This window comes from Python bivittatus, unplaced genomic scaffold, assembly GCF_059951505.1.
Source record: "Python bivittatus isolate LINGU-HERP-01145 unplaced genomic scaffold, Pbiv_v1 ctg000610_np1212, whole genome shotgun sequence".
NCBI lineage: Eukaryota > Metazoa > Chordata > Lepidosauria > Squamata > Pythonidae > Python > Python bivittatus.
Window position 1 is genome coordinate 8376362 of NW_028277088.1, and position 20062 is coordinate 8396423.

The following is a 20062-nucleotide window of genomic DNA, read 5'->3' on the forward strand; positions in this document are numbered from 1 at the left end:
TTAAGGACACTGTTAAGCTACCCAGAAACCTCACTTACGCAGAAGGATATATATTTCACAACACTAGTACATCCACATTTCTTTGAAGACCTTCATCAGATACTGTAGATCAGCAAAAAAAAAAGAAGTGCTGTTCCAGTATAAATCAAATACTTATGAATTGGAATATGGAAGTAGCACGCTATGCGGTGTGTGAATGTGATGCAAGCTTTATACCACCATATACAATTTTAAAGCTTGTTTTGAATAAAACTCCTTAGAATCAAGTCACAGAGGAATGTCTTGTCAAATACTTTAATCAACACTAAACAGGCAAATGTGTAAAAGTGTGAATAAAGAAGGGTGAAGTTCACCACATTACATTCAGTAAACCAAGTGTCCTAGTAAACACTACTTCTGAATAAACCTGTGTCCACTTAAGCTTAGCTTTAAAAGGTGAATAGCAAAGATTTGCTCAAAGTCTGCAACAACAAATCTGTTGTAATGTGTTCACACTGTGTTATCAAATCTATCATGGAGAAAGCCAAACAAATGCTTACTTGAAACACTTGTTTTGCACACATTTTTGGTCTACTTTGATAGATACCTAGTACATTTAAGAAAAGCATATTTGTGCTTAAACCTCATAATAAATGAGGCAAAGGTTGATACCTGAAGAAAACCTTTTTGTATTTTAAGAAGTACAGGGTACTTGACTCCAAGTGTCAAACCACTAGGGATCTGTATACAATGAATTATGAACCAAAATATGTCTTTTCTGAATTTGTAAAGTATTTCTGAATCATTTTTTTAAAACATAGTGGCAAGTAAAAACTCCAAAGTAGTTTACAATAGGCCATTTTACACAGACAAAGCCAAGGAACAGAGGAGCTCATCATATAGATATATACCTTTCTGATGCCACTTGTCTAACATTCATTTTCAAAATAATGTATCATAAATCTGTGTACAGGGATAAAAGAAGAATAGCATTTTTAAAATGAGATTGTATGCAATCTTTCTATATTGTTAGGAAACAGGTGCTACGCCAGCACTAGGACCACATTAAGATGTAAAATGTTTCTAAGGCAAAGGCAAAAATATTCAAATGCATGTCAATACATGGGCTGGAAAGTTCAACTGATCACAAAAACTGCACGTTGTGTAAGCCTTCAGTAGTAAGTGCCTTCCCACTTTTTAAAAGGGAACCTCTTTCAATTTAAGTATCATTAATGTGAACTAATCCAGAATGGCTAAGGAAGTGTTTCGTTTCCAGCATAATTCCTTACTTGAATGGGGATTTGTACTCAAATGAGTTTGCAATGAATTAATCCTTTAATCAGTGTCCATGTAGGAGATTCTTCTTCCACTGACAATTACAGTGATTGTTCTTCAAGTGTTGTTACAAATTAGTTTAAGAAGAACTTGCTGCAAATTAAAAGTTCACATGGTTTCAACTGTGTTCTCAATCTAGAGATAAATTCACAAGGAAACAAGGACTTAAATCACACCCTTGAGTAAATTCACTATCATATTTTTCCTGAATGTTTCCCTAGGCAAGATAGACATAGATGCCACAAGTTTTTTTCCAAGAATTCAGCTCTACTTAGATATACTATCGGTTTATCACAGCAGTTCATCATATTTAAAAAATATATTTGAATTATAGTATCATGGTAAGGGAGCCAAACTGATCCTAAAATTGATTACTACTATTTCAAATTGTGATAGAGGGTTCAATATTTGAAATAGTGAGCTAACTAAGCTACAGCTTCCACTGTAGCAAACAACCCAAATTCTTAGAATCCCCCTTTTGAGTGTTTTATTTATCATTTCCATTGGCTATGCTAGAAAAATTCCTATTATATATTTGCTACAATTCTTACCTTCCAAATAATGCAAAATTCATTAATAGAAGAAACAGTATAAAAGTAAGGAAAAAAGTTTTTGATGTCCAAGAACTTCATACTGGTCAGTCAATGGAATCAATAGAAAAGATGTTCATGAACCCTTTGAAATTAGCAATATCGTAATCCAAAACACCTGAATTAAATATCTGGATATTGTGCAATATGTTGAGACTATGTTTGAGACTTTGGATTTACAGAGATTAACATAGTAACAGATTTTCCACAAAGTGAAATGCTTGAAGTTACAAAGTCCCAATAAACTGTCCTTGATCAATCTATCATTATACATGGAATAGGGTCATTCCATCATACTCAATAATCACAGTGGTCTTTACAATCTACCTGCCTCTACTCACAGTACATTAGTGAATAAATTCAGCTTTAACTTCCTTCAGCTTTTTGTCTCTCTCACACAGGGTTTTGTAAACTTCAACAGTGTAGCAATATCCAACTATATGCTGTGTCAACTATATCATATCTAACCCCCTGAATATCGTCTAATCTTACGTTTTCATACTATAAACTAGGTGAAATACTAGCTCAATTCTGCTTTCATAAAAAAAAAGATATATGTACACATAATTAAAAGAATTAATAAAAAAATACCTTGTTCAGCAAAATAAAATACACTGAATCACTAATCAGTCTTAGGAATGGGCAATCATTTAAAGATAACTTTGTGAAAGTTAGATGCAATTGTTTTCTTCTCGCTGTTTATACATACGTATATTTTACACACATTTTCTGTTCATATTATTTAGTAGAGTATGACAACCACGTTTTTAGGCATGATTATGCATACAATGATCAGAAGTCTACAATTACTGTTTTCCAGGCTCAGATTTAGCATTGCAGTTGTAAGATGATGTTATTGCACAATCAGGGTTTGCAATGAAAATTATCCCTAGCAATAAATGGGGCAGTTTATCAGTTAGAACTAAGAACTGCTATTACCTTAGATACAATCATAGTGCAAACTGATTTGATGGGTAGATTAATGTACTGATCCTGAGCCTTATTGTGCTCTCACAAGTTTTCAGAATGCAATCTTACTGGAAAATCAACCTCTTGAGTAGATGTTTGCCATTTTCAGATAGCAAGCTCATCTCCCAAGTTCATCTTCACCAATGAATTTATGCGCAGAAGATTCTTGTCCTTGGATGCAGAGATCAGTATGAAGGTCTGTTCAAAGAGGAATGTTCAAGACACATCTCCAGTTGACAGAGAAATTAAAATAGATCAATCCAAGGCAGAAGACTACAGTCCGAGGCACCCAGCTTTCTTTTGCATCAACCTGGACCCAAGGTATAAACAAGTAAGAGCAATAGAAAACAAGTACAATGAAGTGAGAGGAATGTCAGGAAGCTTTCCACCGACTGCGTTTCACAGTGTTTTCTGATGCCCATTTACAGAAGGCTTTGCTGTCTCAGAGTCTCTTGCATTGTGCGAGAGGTGCAGTTTATCTAAACCTGCAAAACACAGTAAGACAGTGTAAAGTTTATACTTCATTTCTAACTGGCATGGCACATTATAAAACCAAAGTAATACTTGAGCATAGTACTGTCCTTATCATTAGCAAAAACTCTGCATATGGCACAGGCACAATTAAGATTGTTGTCCTAGCCTACGCCTTTTCCGTCTTACTAAAAAGCATTATGTGAAAGACTCAACTGACCAAAGGCATGATGGGCAAGGGAGGTCAACATCTATAGGTCCATCCAGTGACAATGGTGGCATATGGAAGACTGCAACTTGGAATGTAAGAGAAGCAAACAGTAAAAGCATGAATAAATGAATCGAAGGAAATAAAGAAAAATAGGCATCCTACCTATTCATTACACTAAGAGAAAAGGGTAGGATGTAATAGATATAAATAAATGTGATCTGATCCTATGGTGAAGAGTTGATGGATACATGCAGGGAAGGAATTATAAATGAAAGGGCTAAATGGGTGTCAAATATAAACTGGTGTTATCTAGCTTGCTGTGAGAGTGTATCAAATCCATAGGTTGGTGATAGGATTAGGGTGGGTAGTATTAGTGGAAAAACCAGAGATGCGTTTTGGGATAAACTGCACAACTTTCTAAATGAATGCAACTAGGGTTAGAAAGGAATTATTTTGTTAGGTGGCCTGAATGGATGGGCAGGAATGAAGTAAGAGACTCAGAATGAATGAGAATGGCACTGGTGAGTATCTGCTTAGAAAAAAATCTGCTTATTTCAAGTAACCAGACTTTAAGCCTAAGTCTACAGTACTTGCACACATATATATGGCAAAGGAATTAATATAAATCTAAAAGCATGATTGATTTGATTGCTTATGATGAAAAATTGAGAGAATTAAGGATTTAAGGGTGAAGGATTTAAGGGTAATAAGCAGCTGTGAATGTGAAACAAACTACAGTCACCATCTCCAAGTTATATATACATGGTAAAAAAACTAGAGCAAGTAGATGACTTCATGTACCCTTGTAGAATGATGATTAAAGATGGGGAAATGGTTAAAGAAATTTTAAGATGTAAAATGTTGGTGTATATGAGTATGCTACTATCCACTCTTTTATATGAAAGGGAGAGTTGGGTATGAAGGAAACTTCAAACTGAATGCAATGGAAGTGAGGTATATGGTAAAACTAGCAGTGATAGGTAAAGAATGAAGAGGTATGTAGCAGACAATACAAAAGTAAGTAACACAGGTATCCTGTGTTTGGCATATAGTGACGACAAACAAAGATCAAATTGTAAAACAAATATGAAGGAAGAATGGGTCAAAAGGAAGGGAAAGAAAATCACAGCTGGAGGTTGTTGATGAGATTTTGAAAAAAAAGGGGAAGTGCGAGTTTGTCACTGAAGTTATTTTATACTGGTCTATGATCAAAATAAAGATATGATAATGAAAAGGAGGAGAAGGAAGAATAATAGAAATAATCTAAAAAACAAAAGGCAATGTATGAAGCAGTGTATGAATGCAATGGAAGCAAGGGTGGCTTGCAAGAACAGAAAAATGTAGAAAAGTGAATAGTATCCCTGTAAACCAGTTTTAGCTACATTTCCTTTTATTTTTTTCTCTTAACTTTTATTTGAGTTATTATTTCTTGGTCCTGTTCTACACTCTCTATAATATTGCCTATATTGACAGTAAATATGAGGCATGTACGTATGCATGTTTGTACATTATAGTATGCTCTGAATAAGCTATCTTTAAAAATATTTGAATGCGGCCTCTAGACAGTTGGTTACAGAGATCCTGTACCACAACAGCTAAATTGGCTATTGGTCTATTTCAGGAGCAAGTTATCTAAAAATCATTTGAGCCAACTCAAGTTTCAAGACCCTCAGGAAAGGCCATAATTTGTGTTATCCCAACTTCTTAAGCAGCTGTGCCAGGAGTCTTGTTGGAGTTGGTCTGGCCCCAGCTATGATTTCCTTCTACCAGCAAAACATCTTTATTCAAGGAGGTGTCACTAGATGATTTATTATGAATAAGGTTTTGTTTAGAAATCTCATCATACGTACACTAAATTAATTTCTAATAAAAAGTGTAATATCTAGGATCTCATAAGGCATCAATAGGGCTAACCAGATGCATAGTAGCCATGAAATGGCCAGGACCACTATTTAGGCCCACTTCCTGCCAGCATGGTATGCCAACATGAGAATGGCACAGACCTAAAGCTTGAGAAAACAGTATTATGATGGCCTGTCACAATAGCATCTCCTTTTCAGCTTGCTATTTGGGTGTTTTTCCATTTCAAGGGCATGCACCTTATTCTGAATGGCCAGGTGAAGACAGTGATTTTGCTGGGGCACCTGATATCATCCAGAGTCACTGGGAGTCAGGCAGGATATAAATTTAATTGATGATAATGATGATGACGACATCCCACTCACTGGCAGAATCCTCTGACTAAGGTGACAACTGATCTAAAAAATTGCACTGAAGACCCTAAAGCTTGGACCTTGAAGGGTTCCTAGATCTAGCACTGATATTGGTAATCACAAAATATCAGTCAGAAGGAGGACTTTCTTATCTGCTTTAGTCGATAATGCTGAATGCATTCCTACATGGAGGAGACATCTGGCTTTGGTGACTCATGCACTGATACCTCAAAGCCAGATTATTGTAAAGCACTCTTCATGGCACCTCCCATGATGATGGCCTGGAAATCACAGCTGGCCCAGAATATGGTAGTGTGAGTAGTAAGGGTAATCCTAGTATTGAAATGGGGAGCTGTCTTCTATGCCCAATTCAAGCTGCTCCTGACAGTGTAGAATGTCTTACACAACTTAGGCCCAAGGATTTACAGGGCTGCCAACTTCCTTACAGTTGATTCTGGACTTAGGCCGTACATGGAGCTGAGGATACATTTATCATCAACAGTTTATTCTGCTTTCTCTACAGCAGAGTCCATTATGAAACAAACTGCCAATGAATTTCATTAGAATTGTGGGCTAAAAACCTAATTACACACCAAGGCTTTTAACATTTTAATCTTATGACTACTGTATACTACAATGAATTTAAGTATTTTTATTAGTTTTATTGATGTGGTTTACCTGCCTCGCTTATATTTTTATTATTTTGTATCTTATTACTATCTGCTTTGAGCATAGTTTCCGCCTGGTGGAAGGCAGGATACAAATGTTAACAGATAAATCATTTGTTCTTCAAACGTAGAGACAGAGTATGTGTGTGTGTGTATGCGTGCGCACTCAAGCAATGCATGATGTATGAATTTCCCTACCAAGTAGGCAGAACGGCAGTAAACAGTTCTCAATTCAAGCTTTACAGAGAGAGAACAGGAAAGCACTTAATAATTAATCATTCTCCCTAGCATAATCAAGTCAGTAATCTCTAGGACAATTTCAAGTGAATAGATTTAAAAAATGACTATCACAAAAGAAAGAGAAAGTGTGTTACCTAATGCTTTGAGGAGTTCTTCTCTAACTGCAGAGGTGAACTTTCTCACTAGGCACAGGGTTGTCATGATAGCAAAAAGTAGATTGTAGCACAATACTATGTAGAAGTTTCCTAACCAGTTAAATCTTCCAAAGTCTCCAAGGAGATCAAACCTGGTGATGCCTAATAAAAGGTGAAGGGGGAATACATTGATAAAGTTTGCACAAATATTTAGGAATTTTTAAAAAATCCAGTATATTGCATGTAACTCTTTATATAAAATATAAAAATTTGACAAATCAGAGTAATTTAAACCACAGATACTTATACTCTCTAATTTTCCCTTTTCATCACTCTTTTAAATTGTATTTTAAATTGTATTTCAAAGATATTGCCTACTAAATTAGAAAAAAACAATGAGTGTATTTACTTCATAAAATTGAATGATATAGTCCTCCATGCCAAGCAGGAGCATAAAGGAAAAAACTGATAATCTGCATAGCATGTTATCTTCCAAACTTTTTAAAGATGACAATATTGTGAACTTCTCAAGTCTCTGATACAATAATGCTTATAAAGATTAATTTTGCATTCAAAGAAATCAAGAGTACTTTGATAACAGGGAAATTTTCTTCCCCATTTGCCTTTCCCATCACAGGAACAGTCAATACTCCTTTTATCATCCAGAAATACACTGTTTTAAGACTATGAAAAGCTTCTATGAATCTGTTCAATTTTTTTTTCATCTAGCCAATGATACTAGACATAATTTATTTTAATACATTTAATACAAAACTTTAACAATTTAAAGTCAGCTCCTGAAAGGATGACATTTAGCAAACATTCCATCCATGGAGTGATGGAAGTGACAGGAGAAGTGAAAAAGCTCTCTTCATACATAATGGCTTAGAAGGCCAAAGAAGGTAGGGAAGAAGCTCAGACAGTATAGTAATTAGCTTATCAAGGCCTTTAAGCACCAACACATACTAAGTTCTGGAACTGACTACAAATCAGTTCAGCCCTTCCAGCCCAAGCCAATATCCCACTAACCATGCTTGTAATTTAATCTGACTACACATAATTCATAGAGGGCATCACTGCAGCCCAAAAATATGGCTAGAACTATTGTCTTTTAATCAGAGTGAAGAAATGATATGGCTAAGAGCAAATGCTTTTCACCAAGATCTACTTATGAACTTCAAGGAGATGAAGAAGCTTGAAACCTCCAACTGATAACCCATAACTAGCTACTGCACCACTAATACTGCTTTCAGGACAAGTTTTAATATTTTGGTTGCCAAAATTGCTTTGGTTGCTTTGACCGTGGGATCCCATTAATTCTGCTGGACTTCTCCGCAGTTTTCAATACTTTTGATCACAGTAGCCTTCTGGATAGGCTGTCCAAGATGGGAACTGGGACACTGCAATCCAATGGCTCTTTTAACTTTAAAGACCTGTTTTAGGAATGTTGCAGAGTTTTGTGGCAGTCTGGATACAAGACTTTCCAAGCATTTTACCATCTACCCAAAGCCACCAAGTGAGGTTACTGGGGATTTACAATATAGACTCAACTTCACCCTCCTTTTCCATTTAACTTGAGTCAAGAGTAGATGTGCTGAATTGGTATCTCAGTCTGAAAATGGATTGGCAGTGAGTTCCAAGAAAAAAAGCTCACTGCTGACAGGTCAGAGATTGTCCTTAGCTAGTTGCTCTTTCCAGTCCTCTGGCAGGCAGGATCAAGAATTTTCTTTCGTGATCCCTAGGTGGCATAAGAGAGTAGCCTTTCAGCCAGTTTAGGGACTGAGAAAAAATGTAGATATGACAGACAGGTACTAGAGATGATACTCTGCTCAGCAAAATCATCATCATCATCATCATCCTTTTCTTTGCTAAGAGGGAGAGTATTCAGACACTCATTTCATAGTAAGCCCAATGTTCCTTTTCCTACAGTACTTGAAGAATATCCTTAGCCAGCACTAATATCCAGAACAGTCCTCAAAAGGGTGGGAACTATTTGTTGAGCAGACTTATGAACAAGGCACTATTTTGCTGCAGGCACATCTGACAAACAGAGCTTCAGTGGGACTTACAAATTAAGCTTTTAGTGCCTCATCGAGGAAGAGACTGAGGACCACAATACCACCCTGCATGTGACACTCAGTAGAGTGTTAATAAAAAGGCAGCTGTGATTCCTGTGCTTCTATGGAAATAGCAGGTACTGGGCTTTGTAGCAGTGGCTATGTAAATTTTGATTCACCTGGCAACCGTAGCCAACAGTGGCTTGCTAGGAGTACATGAAGAGATAAACTAATCAGCGCAGTCCTTGCTTCTCTTGAGATAAAATGTGACAGCTCTTTCAACAGTTAATCCAAATTGGACTGATGCCAGCAATGGGATTTGGTATTTTAATGTATTGGATTTCAGCCTATATTTGAAACTTACTTGCAAAAAGTACAGTATTTGAGGAACTGACATCAATGTAAGGCAGATTCCTTTCCTTCTCCTCCAGTGGCTGTAGGTGTACCAGGTAATCTCATAAATATAAGTCACTGATGCTTTGCAGAGCCTAAGATTGTCTTGATGGAAGTTGTGTCATAGCCAACAACTACACAGGTGCAGCCATAACCACCTCAGATCTGAATGAAACTGGGCTCCCTTGGTGAGAAGTTCCAGTCTGATAAAGAGGGCTCAGACACCTGCACCAGCTTCAAGTACCAAGGTCCTTCAACCAGATTGACTTCTACATTCTCCAAGTATATTTTCTGCAGAACATGAGACAGTAGACAGAGTGGCAGGAAGATGCCAAGAAAGTCTGAGGCCATTTGATGTTCAGGGCATTCCATGGGACTTGGGAGATGAAATTACTCAACTTATGGTTGGCTGGCAATGCAGAGGCCTATTGTCTGGCTGCTGAACCTCAGAGAAATCTTGAACACCTGTCAGTGTAGATCTATGCTGAACCAACAGAGTCAGTCTGTGAACAAGTGGAAGGAGCCTTGGATAAGTTCACCCAAAAAACAAGACTCCATCTGTTCCAGCATTACTGAAACCTCCTGCAGAAGGAAATGCTATTTTGTTTTGCCTTGATAACTCATGTGTGCTCAACCTGTGTTATTGTCTGTCAGGATCAGCATATGATGATGAGATAATACAGGCTTGAATTCATTGAATGCTAGTTTAAATATCATTAATATTATCTGCACTTGGAATCTTTAACATCCAGCACCCTCTAGTCCATGCATTCCCTATGGTAGCTACTCAAGCCCCAAAGACTGGGTTTGATGGTGACTAGAAATGCATGGAGACGTCTCTCAGATGGGTTAACCCTTCTAGGATCTTGAACATCCACCAGAGAATCACAGAATTGGAAGATGCCATTGAGTCCAGCCCCCTGTTCAGAGTAGGAACTCAAAGTATCCCGGACAGAAAGCTATTAGTCTCCATTTGAACACATCCAACGAAGGGAAGGCCACCATCTCTCTAGGTAAGTGGTCCAAGGTCAATGGTCTTACCATTAGTTTTTTCCTAACATTCCATCAGAACCTGCTGTTCAATTTAAATCCTCTAGAATGAGAGAGGATGGGTCTTCACCTTCTCTTCTGTGACAGTATTTCAGGAATTTGATGAGTACTGTCACATCTACCCTCAGTTAACTTTTTTCATGTCTAAACATACCCTAGCTCCTTCAATCTCTCTTCATAGAACTTCACCCCGATTATCTTTGTTGCCCTTATTTGAACCTGGTCCAATTTCTCTTGAATCCTTCTTGAATTATGCAGTGTCAGAACTGGACATAGTACTTGAAGCAGAGTACCAATAAGAACAGTGGAACAATTATTTCCCATGATTTGGAAACTATGCCTAAAACTGCACATGCCTTTTCTGCAGCCACATCACACTGCTTGCTCATATTCAATTTGCAACCAAGTATTCCAAAATGTTTGAAAGATGTTTCAGGTGCATTCTCTGTGGAATCATGGCTAAACTCCCCATGATTATCTCCTTTTGGGTAGGAAATAGTCCCTGCTGTAGAGCATGAGTGAGCCCAGGCCCAGAGAACTGAGTCCACATATGAGATTAAAAGCCCTGGAGGCAAATCAGGATTGCTGAATCTCTTTGCTTGGCACACGACACTGACCTGATCAACTGCATCTTAGCATCTGAGAGCAGAGTCAGACTTTCCATAGTGTGCAAAGTTGTTTCCAGATCTTGAAGTGTTTGTGAGGGGAAGATCTGTTTCTTCTTTTGAATTTTTGAATAAGAAAGACTCTTAGGTGAGGTACGCACTCAACCTCTAACCAGATGTTGTGCTCATTCTGTTGAAAAGAAGAACAGATAAGATAATCAAAACAAGATGTGAACTCCCTGTTTGAAGAGGTCTGATTCCAGGGCTACCAGGATGTTTGTGAACACTATGTGGGCTAACACCACACTGAAGTGGAAAGTGATGTATTGAAGATAGCAGTTCAGATATTCAAATCTCAGGAACCTTCAGCGAGACAAGTAAATGGCACATACAATAATGCTTCCTGGAGTTCATGTGAAGCTAAACATTTCTTGGTTGAAGACAATCTAGAATGGAATTTAGAGTTTCCATGCAGAACATGATTTCTGGATGAGCTGAATGTAATGGCCAATGTCCAGAATGGCTCTCCAATACTCATTATTTTGGGGAAAGGAAAAGGAGGAAGCTCAGTAGCACTCTAGAAGCCAGTGGAATCATTTCTATAGCCTTGATGGCAAACAGATGATTGATGACTTGAAATATCTGGAAGTACTCCTCCTCCTGTCATTTCTTGGGGGAAGATATAAATTTGTTGTAAGATATGTCTTTGAATTCTATGCTGGAGTTGTGGGAAATTCTGCAGTGTCCAGATGCCTGTGGTGACGGACAACCATTTGCTGAGGAATAGTCAAAGTGTGTGTCCCACTGGCAGTCGTTGTTTGGGGTCTTGTTGCATCTAGCAGAAAAGGAGTAGCCTGTATCTGCTGCTGCATCTTCTGCTCCTTTTACTGGTAGAGTCCCTGCCAAGGACTTTGAATCCTCTTGTATCTGTGGCCTACACAGAATGAAAAGTATTAAATGAGTGAGTTGAACTCTTGTGGGCTGTCCCTTTTTTTCTCCATAGATTCAACTAGAACCTTCTCTAAGGAGTCATCACAAGGTCTCCATTCTTGAAGGTGCTGTAGGCTAGTATTGATTTGGATTTGGCATGTAAATTCCAGATCTTAAACAGAGGTTTAGTACATGGTGATGTCTGCAGCCACGGATCTTAGCAAGAACTTCAAGAAGTCTAGGTTGACCTCAGCCACTGAGGCAATGATCTTTGCCAATTTGTTAATGCTGTGACATGCTGTCACCTTGAAGAATTATCTCCAAAAGTTTTCTGGTCCACAGGATCACAGCTCAGACAAACACAGATATGGCTCTGCTGCTTTAATTACTGGGGCTCTGTGAGCCTTCTCATGTCATACCTCTATCATCAGGATGTATGGGTATGTCATTCCCATCCTTTGAAATCAATACTTCTGCAACCAAAGATGCTCTTGAGGCATCTCCCAATGGGAAATTTAAAGCCTAGCAGGTGTCCTAGTAGCATTTGACTGCAGTGGGAGGCCCTTTCTTTATACCTGTGGACAAGCATTCTGTCTTAATGGTTCATCAGTCAGTACATGCAGGAGGAAAATATTGCTGCTGGGTCTGAGGCTACTGGGAATACTCAATATTGGTCCAATAATGGATTGGTGGGTGGGTGCGTGGGATTCAGTCATGTCTTAAAGACTATTTTTCTGTGCTGGGCATTTCTTCATTCTCTTCCTCCAATTCTTCTCTCTTCTCCCTATCTATTAACCTAGAAAGAGCCACCAGATGAGTTGGCACCCAGGAAACATCAGAGAAGGCACCACCCCCATTTCTTAACAGACTGCAAACAATGACGTTGCCTATCTTTGGGGCCCTGGATTCAGAGGATGAGCATAAGTGGTTTTGTCATAGAAACTTTATGAGGGCAGCCCGTGCTGGGAAGTTCTAAAGAGACTGGACAAGATGGCATTTCCTTCACCTGTATGTCTCTCCAATTCACTTTTTAGGGTTTGGGGGAGGCAAAGGAGCACTGGAATTGGAGGGAGAAAGCTTGGTTGTTGTTTTAGCCATTGATAAAAATCCCCCACTGATGATCAGGAGAAAGGGAAATGCTGTCTTGGATCCATTGCTCCAACCAATACAAGCCACATGTACCTTGGTTCCCTGAAATGATGAGGAACAACTCCATAACCTCAAGGAAGTGGCATGAGGAGTATTTGCTATCTCCAGAACAGCCACTGAAGATGATCCCTTGAGGTGAACAGTAGGGAGAAGAGTCACACCTCTTGCTGAGGATGCTGTTGAGGCTCAGCTCTCAAAATGTCAGCTTCAACTGACTAAAAGTCGTTCCAGTGAAATTCTGGGAGAGGGAGAGATTTCCTGGATCTCCAGAGGCCATGGAGAGCCACAAGAAGGAAGGAAGATTAAATACATGGTGAAGAAAAGAATACAAAAAAGGTAAAAAATAAGAAGTAAAGGAAGGATAGCTGACAGTTTCAGAAGCAACCTGCTTTCCAGAAGAGGTGGACTAAAAATCTGTCTCAGAAGTTCTTCTGTACTGTGAATTAGGTTGTACAGAAGTGACTTTCTGTCCTGTCTGCTGGTGCAAAAGGAACAGCGACACAGCTAAAGATATGTTCCAGCTATAGCACAGAAATGTTGCTATTTTCCAATTGCTGTTTTCTTATGCTTTTACTTCCTACTTTATTGCTGATATTTTGTTCCCCACAAAAAATAATGTAAAACAAAATTTACTAAAACCTTACACAACTTTCATGAACTTGTAGGATTTCAGCTTTTGACAGGCGGGAGGCACCCATGCCAAAAGAAATTGCTCAACCCTATTTTCTGCTTTATTATTATTAATTTACTTTCTGCTTTATTATTATTAATTTACTTAATTTACAATACAACCATGTATTGAGCCACTCTAAGTGGCTTACACATATTTACATTTCAATCATAAATTCTAAGTAGCTTACAAGTTGTACAAGTAAACCACCATAGTAGCATAATAGCTAATATTAAAGAAGATAGCAATTTAACCCAAACACTTTCATAAAATCTTGAAAGGTAACAGACCCATAACTCAGGTTTAACAATAACATTTATTCCCCCAAATTTCTGCAGTTTAACTGTCCTCCTGAACAGCAACAGGGAGGGAACCATCCTAACAGAGAGGGCACCCCCTCTCTCCTGGGGTCCCGGAAAGCTTTGAAAACCTGGCTTTGGTCTCAAGCCTGGGGTTGATGTTTATTATTTGCTCAATGGCCCCTGTTTCGTTTTTGTTGTTTTTGCTGTCCATTAGATTATTTTAGTCTGGGCTGTCTGTGTGATTCAATGTTTTTAGCTGTTTTATTGTTTTCCCTAGTTTTGTGCTGGATTCCACTGGAGTTGGGCAGCCAATAAATGTAAATAAACAAACAAACAACAACAACAAAAGAGTATTCCAGAGGGTGGGGACCATCAAAGAGAAGCTTGCTTCTAGGTCCCCACATTACCCATCTCCCAAGGGGTTGGGAGTCACAGCATTAACCAGCCTGAGGGGGAAAAACAGTTCTAACAACCGTTGTCAATACATAATCCCCCAGAGTTTCTCACCACATAATTCTCAGTATCTCCACTTCTTTTTTTCATGAGCAGAACTATTACAGAACACAAGGGTGTACGATGAAGTGAGTAAATGCAGATGTTTCCCAAAATATTTTTACACACTTTCTGTGTGTATGTGTGCCTTTAAATCAATCTTGATTCCTGGCAACTATATGGACAAGTCCCTGCAGTTTTCTAGGCAACATTTTCCAAAGTGGTTTGCCCTTGCCTCCTTCCTAGGGCTGAGAGAGAGTGACTGGCCTGAAGTCACCCAACTGGCTTCCATGCCTAAGGCAGGACTCACATTCAGGTTTATCCACTCCTAGTCTAGCCCCCTAAACACAAGGCCAAAATAACTTGCCACCAGTTCAACAGTCTTGCCAGGACCAAGATCAGAAAACGTCCATAGTTCTGTAACTCCACAGTGATACATTAATATAACTAAATTACTGAGTCTGAAACTCTTTTACAAAGTGCAGCATAATTATGTAACTAAACAGCTCCTACATTACCAATATTCTGTTTCTAAAAGTGTAGCTGAACTTTCTGTAAAAGTGACATCTAAATTCATTCAAGATTTTCTAAAAAGACTGAATTAAAACTTACCCAGTGTCCTTGACATAACTGGCAAAGCTGAACTGAGGACCAAGATAGAAACACAGTTCCCAATTATCTGTTAAAACAAAAAAGGTATTATTTCAGTTACAAGAAATGAAGTTTCTAAGTGACAAATAAAAATTGTTATGTTTAAGTGGAGCATATAAACCAATCACCAGCTAATAGTTTATCTCAAAGTCTGTCCACCATCCAATTCTCAGGGCCTCTGGCTTATGCAGCATTCTACTAGCAATATTGTAAAACCAGGTCTATCAAATCAGCTGCTTCTAAAAATTCACAACAGCATAGAAACTTTTGAAGTTCTGAAACTTCTGAAGACCCTGTTGGCCTTTCAGAAAGCCATTAAGACTTGGCTGTTTTCCCAGGTATGGGGGTCAGCAGAATAGTTGAGCCCATATTTGTTGACTGCACGGTTTCATTGGCATCAATTTTATACTTTTTGCTTTATTTATTGTATTATTTAATTTTTTGTTAACCACCCAGAATCACACTTAGTGAGATAGGCAGCCATGTAAATGGATTTAAATAAAGTTACCATGTACTGTATGGGCAAACATGCAGAAAACAGTAGTCACTATTGTCTAGTACAGATGTTTCAACTATAACACTGAAGGCACCTGTTACAGTGGTTCTCCTTTCTCAGCGCTCAATTTCAGTCAGAGTTGGCAAGGGGAGAAGTCACTGCCTTGGCCTCTCACATGTGGGGTACCTCAAAGTTTGACACTTTCTCCTCCTGTTTAACATCTACATGAAACTGCTGGGTGAGGTCATTGGTTGGGTCAGGATCTGATATCATCAATATGTGGAGGTTACCCAGCTATATATTTTGCCCTCAGGCTGGCCAAGCGATACTCTCAATGTCCTGTCCTAGAGTCTGGATGCTGTGTGAGTCTGGATGGGGAGGAACAGACTCAGGCTCAATCTGGCCAAGACTGAGTAGCTGTGAATTTTGGGGGCCCCTGGATTTGGGGTCTTTCCATCTTTAATTCTGGATGGGGTTGCACTTTCCCATTCAAGAGTGGTCCACATTCTGGGGGTTGTCTTGGACTCACAGTGCTTGCTGAAAGAGTAGGTGGCAGCTATGGCCAAGAGGACCTTTACACAGCTTCATGTGGGGCACCAGTTGCATCTGTTCCTGGATGGGGAACCTCTCTAGATGGTCACTTGTGTCCCAGTCACCTCACAATTGGGCTATTACAATGTCTAATCTACATGGTGCTACCTGTGAAGACCATTTGGAAGCTACAGCTTGTCCAGAATGCAGCGGCACAAGCAGTGATGGGCATGCCTTGGTATACCCATGTGATACCACAGCTTCATGAGCTGCACTGTTTGCCAGTAAGCTTCTGGGTATCACCTATAAAGCCCTATGTGGCATAGGGTCAGGTTATTTAAGAATCCCATGGTTTCTGCCCACCTGAGAAAAGCTGGCAGAATTGGCACACACTGGATCCACTTGATTAAACACTGCCAACTATCAGGACCTAGGAAGCATGCCTTCTCTGTCACAGCACCTGCCCTCTGGAATTATATTCCTCCAGAGAGCTGTTTAACTCCAACCCCAAAGAGTTTCAGAGGTCTTTAAAAACCTAGCTATTCTCACAGGCCTTGGGGTAGAGTATTTGTGGAGCCCTGGATAAGTTGATTGTAGTGCAGTTCATAGGGACACTTAAGAGGGTTTTGTTAAATTGTTTTACGATTTTAAATATAAGCTGCCCAGAGTCATTCTGGAGTCAGGCAGCTTCTAAATCTTTAACCAATATTTGAACTGAAATTTTGCTACTTACATTAATCTATAATTCCTCAAACATTTTTTGCCATATACAGTTTCTTACTTGCTGTCATGCAAGGTCTAAGGGCTGCCTTTAAAATGTTTAAGCAAATCCAGAATAAACTCTGAGCAAATGAAAATCAAGGGATCCCAACTGATAAAGCATCTAAAATATGCTAAGCAAGGCACTGAAACTAGACTATAAGATACTTCCTGCCTGCAGGCTCAAAGTCTAACAGACATAATACAAACATCACTCCTGAAACCATTCACTTGCATGTTCAAAACTAATCTATGATAGACAAGTGTAAATTAATGATGTTCATAGGTGCTGACTGAACCTTAGGGCTCCAGTCTTTAAAACTGAGTGTATAGCCGCCCTTACCTGACCTCTAACCAAAATTTGTTTTTGTGTAGTTATTGTGCAGGTGCTTATACAAGCAACGTTATATTAATATAATGATGGAAAATAAGGAAGGCAGGTGCCTGCTATAGTTAGGCAGTAATTTACCACCAACTGCTCGTTTTCCAAAATGTAATCTTGATGCTAGTAGAATGTGTTGCCTTAAAGAACAGGATATAAAGAATTACAATAAACAAACAAGAGCTGATATAGCATCATTCTCTCAAAAAAAAACAGAAAACGCCGAGGCCTCTTTTCAAGAGGAGTTCTAAACACAAAGAAGTTGAAAAATTTGAAGGACATGTGGCTTACCATTTCTCTTTTTTAAATGCTGCTATATAAAAGGGCTGAGCAAACATAATGGTACTGCTCAATTGGTTTAATCAAGGGTCTTCTGTACAGTTGTTTACTTTCCCATTTCTGAGAATTCCTGGAAAGATTAAAGCAAATCTCACCCGCCCCACTCCTCTGAATACAAAAATCCCTTTTTAAATGGAAAAAACCAGAGGAAAATCCTAAATAATTTTGGTTCATATTCATGGCTGTTCGTAATGTTCCCCTATTTATGAAAATGTCTTTTTAAAATCTACCTTTTTAATGTGTATGCAACTGTTTATTGCAACTGTACATGTTCCTGAAAATCAGAGCAGCCTCAGATTGAGAACGGCTGAATAGAATCACTTTTTAATTCATTCAAATTAAAGGAATCTATCGATATTACTTGTAGTAACCAAAAGGGAGTTCTTCCCTCCAAAAAAAGGGGATGGGGGGAATGACTCAAGCCTTCAGATTTTCTATGGCTCCCTAACTAACTCTGCAATTTCAGGCCTTTCCCAAGTGAATGGATGCTACCCCAACTAAGCAAGAAGTTTGCTTATGCAAGTTTTAACTACTAACTGCTGTTCACAAGCAAATCAGTACAATTACTGTCTGACAGAATCAGGCTTGTCTTAGTGAAAGAAGTTGGAAAAGAGGGGGAAGAAGACATGATCTTCTCAGGTTTTTTACCCACCTTTGTCATGGTTGTGTCATCCTTCCTAGGAGTAAAATCTCCAAAAAAACGTAGGCTATAGAAGCCAACAACAGAGGAAACCATAAGGTAGCTGTGAGAATTAAAGAAAAAAAAAGAACTAAAGAATGCAAGTTTCAGAGTCCTAGAGGTCTTTAAGCACTGCGAAGTGTATAGGAGGAGGGGGAAGAGAGAACATCCACTTTTGAGTGCCTGGGAATAGCTGACCTGTTGTTTTCTCTCTCCTAAGCAGGCATCTTAGTAAATTAGCAGCCTCCCAGAAAATTAGGCAGAACACTTGTTAACAGACAAGCATGCCTAATGAAAGAAAGGATACAAAATCAAAATGATCTCAAGTGCTGCTCCCACGAAACCAAATGTGGACAGAGAGGCATTTCCTATGCCAGGCCCCTGCAAGAATTGTAAAAAAAAAAAAAGGAATCAGACAGAGGATGCCATTCTTCCACTTATTTTTTTTTAAGCCTGAATGCCTTGGACAATTCAATTATATATTGTTTGTATTAAGCTAATATTGAGGCATTAATAATTACAGCAAACTTCAGGATTCGAAACAGGATTTCACCTACAGGGACTATATCAGGATACCGTGTTTTGTTGATTCAAAACAACTACAGACATTCAAATAATTTGATAATTAAAAAACACTGTAGGGGAACTGGAGAAATTTTAAAAACAGTGCCCCTAATTAGGTACTAGAATCCTGCAACAAATGCTTAAAAACAAAAGCCTGTGTTGCAGGATTCTAGCACCTAATTATATTCCATGTTTATTGTGTGTGTTTGTCAGTCTTGACTCTGGCAACTCCCTGGACAAGTCCCTGCAATTTTTTTTTTTGCAAGATTTTCAGAAGTGGTTTGCCTCTTCCTAGAACTGAGAGGGAGTGACTGGCCCAAAGTGACCCAAATGGCTTCTGTCCCTAAAGGTGGACTAGAACTCTCAGTCTCCTGGTTTCTAGTCACTACATCAAAATGGCATATGTGTGCATGTGTGTGAGTGTGTAAATTTAATTCTTTTAAAGACTGACTTCAGGGTGTAAATCTGTATCTGCTCACCTAGAACTAAATTACTTTAGGGAAATTTTTGATAAACTAGATTGTGTGATCAAATCTGCCATTACTGATATCCCAAAAGGAAAAGACTTTACCCTTGATCCCTTTGGCATTGCAGTTTCATCAACCAACAGACACAGAATATTGCAAGCAACTAAGAGCACTGAGAATGCCTGAAAAAGAAGCAGAAAAATCCAAGAATTTGTGCAAGTTCAAAACTGCTCCATTTTGCAGCAATGCCACGAACACTTCTCAGGTTTAACAAAAACATAAGGAGACAAACTGCAATTCCTGTTATTTGTGATACTCAACTCAGACACGTGCCTGGAATAAATTACTACCTTCAAGAGGCCAGGTGGGTCTTAAGCAATGTAAAGAAATTAGAGCTTACCGTTTCAATTAGCAGTAGTATCATTACAGCTGGATACACAAGGTTCCTTTCCCATGCAGAAGCCTTTTTCCGTCGCTCTTTAAATAGAAGAATATGTTAAGGTGGCTTGAGACAAATATATATAATCCTTTTAAAATTAGAAGCTAAACAACTAGAAGCAGCCCAAGCATTCTGTAAGATGGACCACTAAAACTTCAAGAGCAAATTTTTGGCTTACTTATGTACATGCAGATCAAACATCCTACATCCTATTCTGCCAGCGTCATATTCTCTACATGGTGCATCCTTCCCTCTCCCCAGCATAACTGGTATAAGCTCCAATAAATCATTCTGAAG

General features: G+C 38.7%; 1 protein-coding gene across 4 annotated transcripts in view; it reads right to left on the reverse strand.

The window, feature by feature from the left end:
- Window positions 1-280: 280 nt before the first annotated feature.
- LMBR1 (limb development membrane protein 1) overlaps window positions 281-20062 on the reverse strand; it is a 60446-nt gene continuing 40664 nt past the window's right edge. The window contains exons 11-18 of one of the 4 annotated variants that reach the window (XM_088150590.1): window positions 19727-19803; window positions 19431-19508; window positions 18603-18676; window positions 18269-18359; window positions 15071-15137; window positions 6811-6972; window positions 3565-3640; window positions 281-3358 (exon numbers count right to left, since the gene is read on the reverse strand). In XM_088150590.1, coding sequence (XP_088006716.1) covers window positions 3349-3358; window positions 3565-3640; window positions 6811-6972; window positions 15071-15137; window positions 18269-18359; window positions 18603-18676; window positions 19431-19508; window positions 19727-19803 — 635 coding nt within the window. In that variant the 3' untranslated portion in view covers window positions 281-3348. Of the gene's footprint in view, window positions 3359-3564; window positions 3641-6810; window positions 6973-9231; window positions 11850-15070; window positions 15138-18268; window positions 18360-18602; window positions 18677-19430; window positions 19509-19726; window positions 19804-20062 lie in introns of those variants that run through there. The other 3 variants (XM_088150589.1, XR_015797824.1, XM_088150591.1) reach the window with 3 other exon arrangements.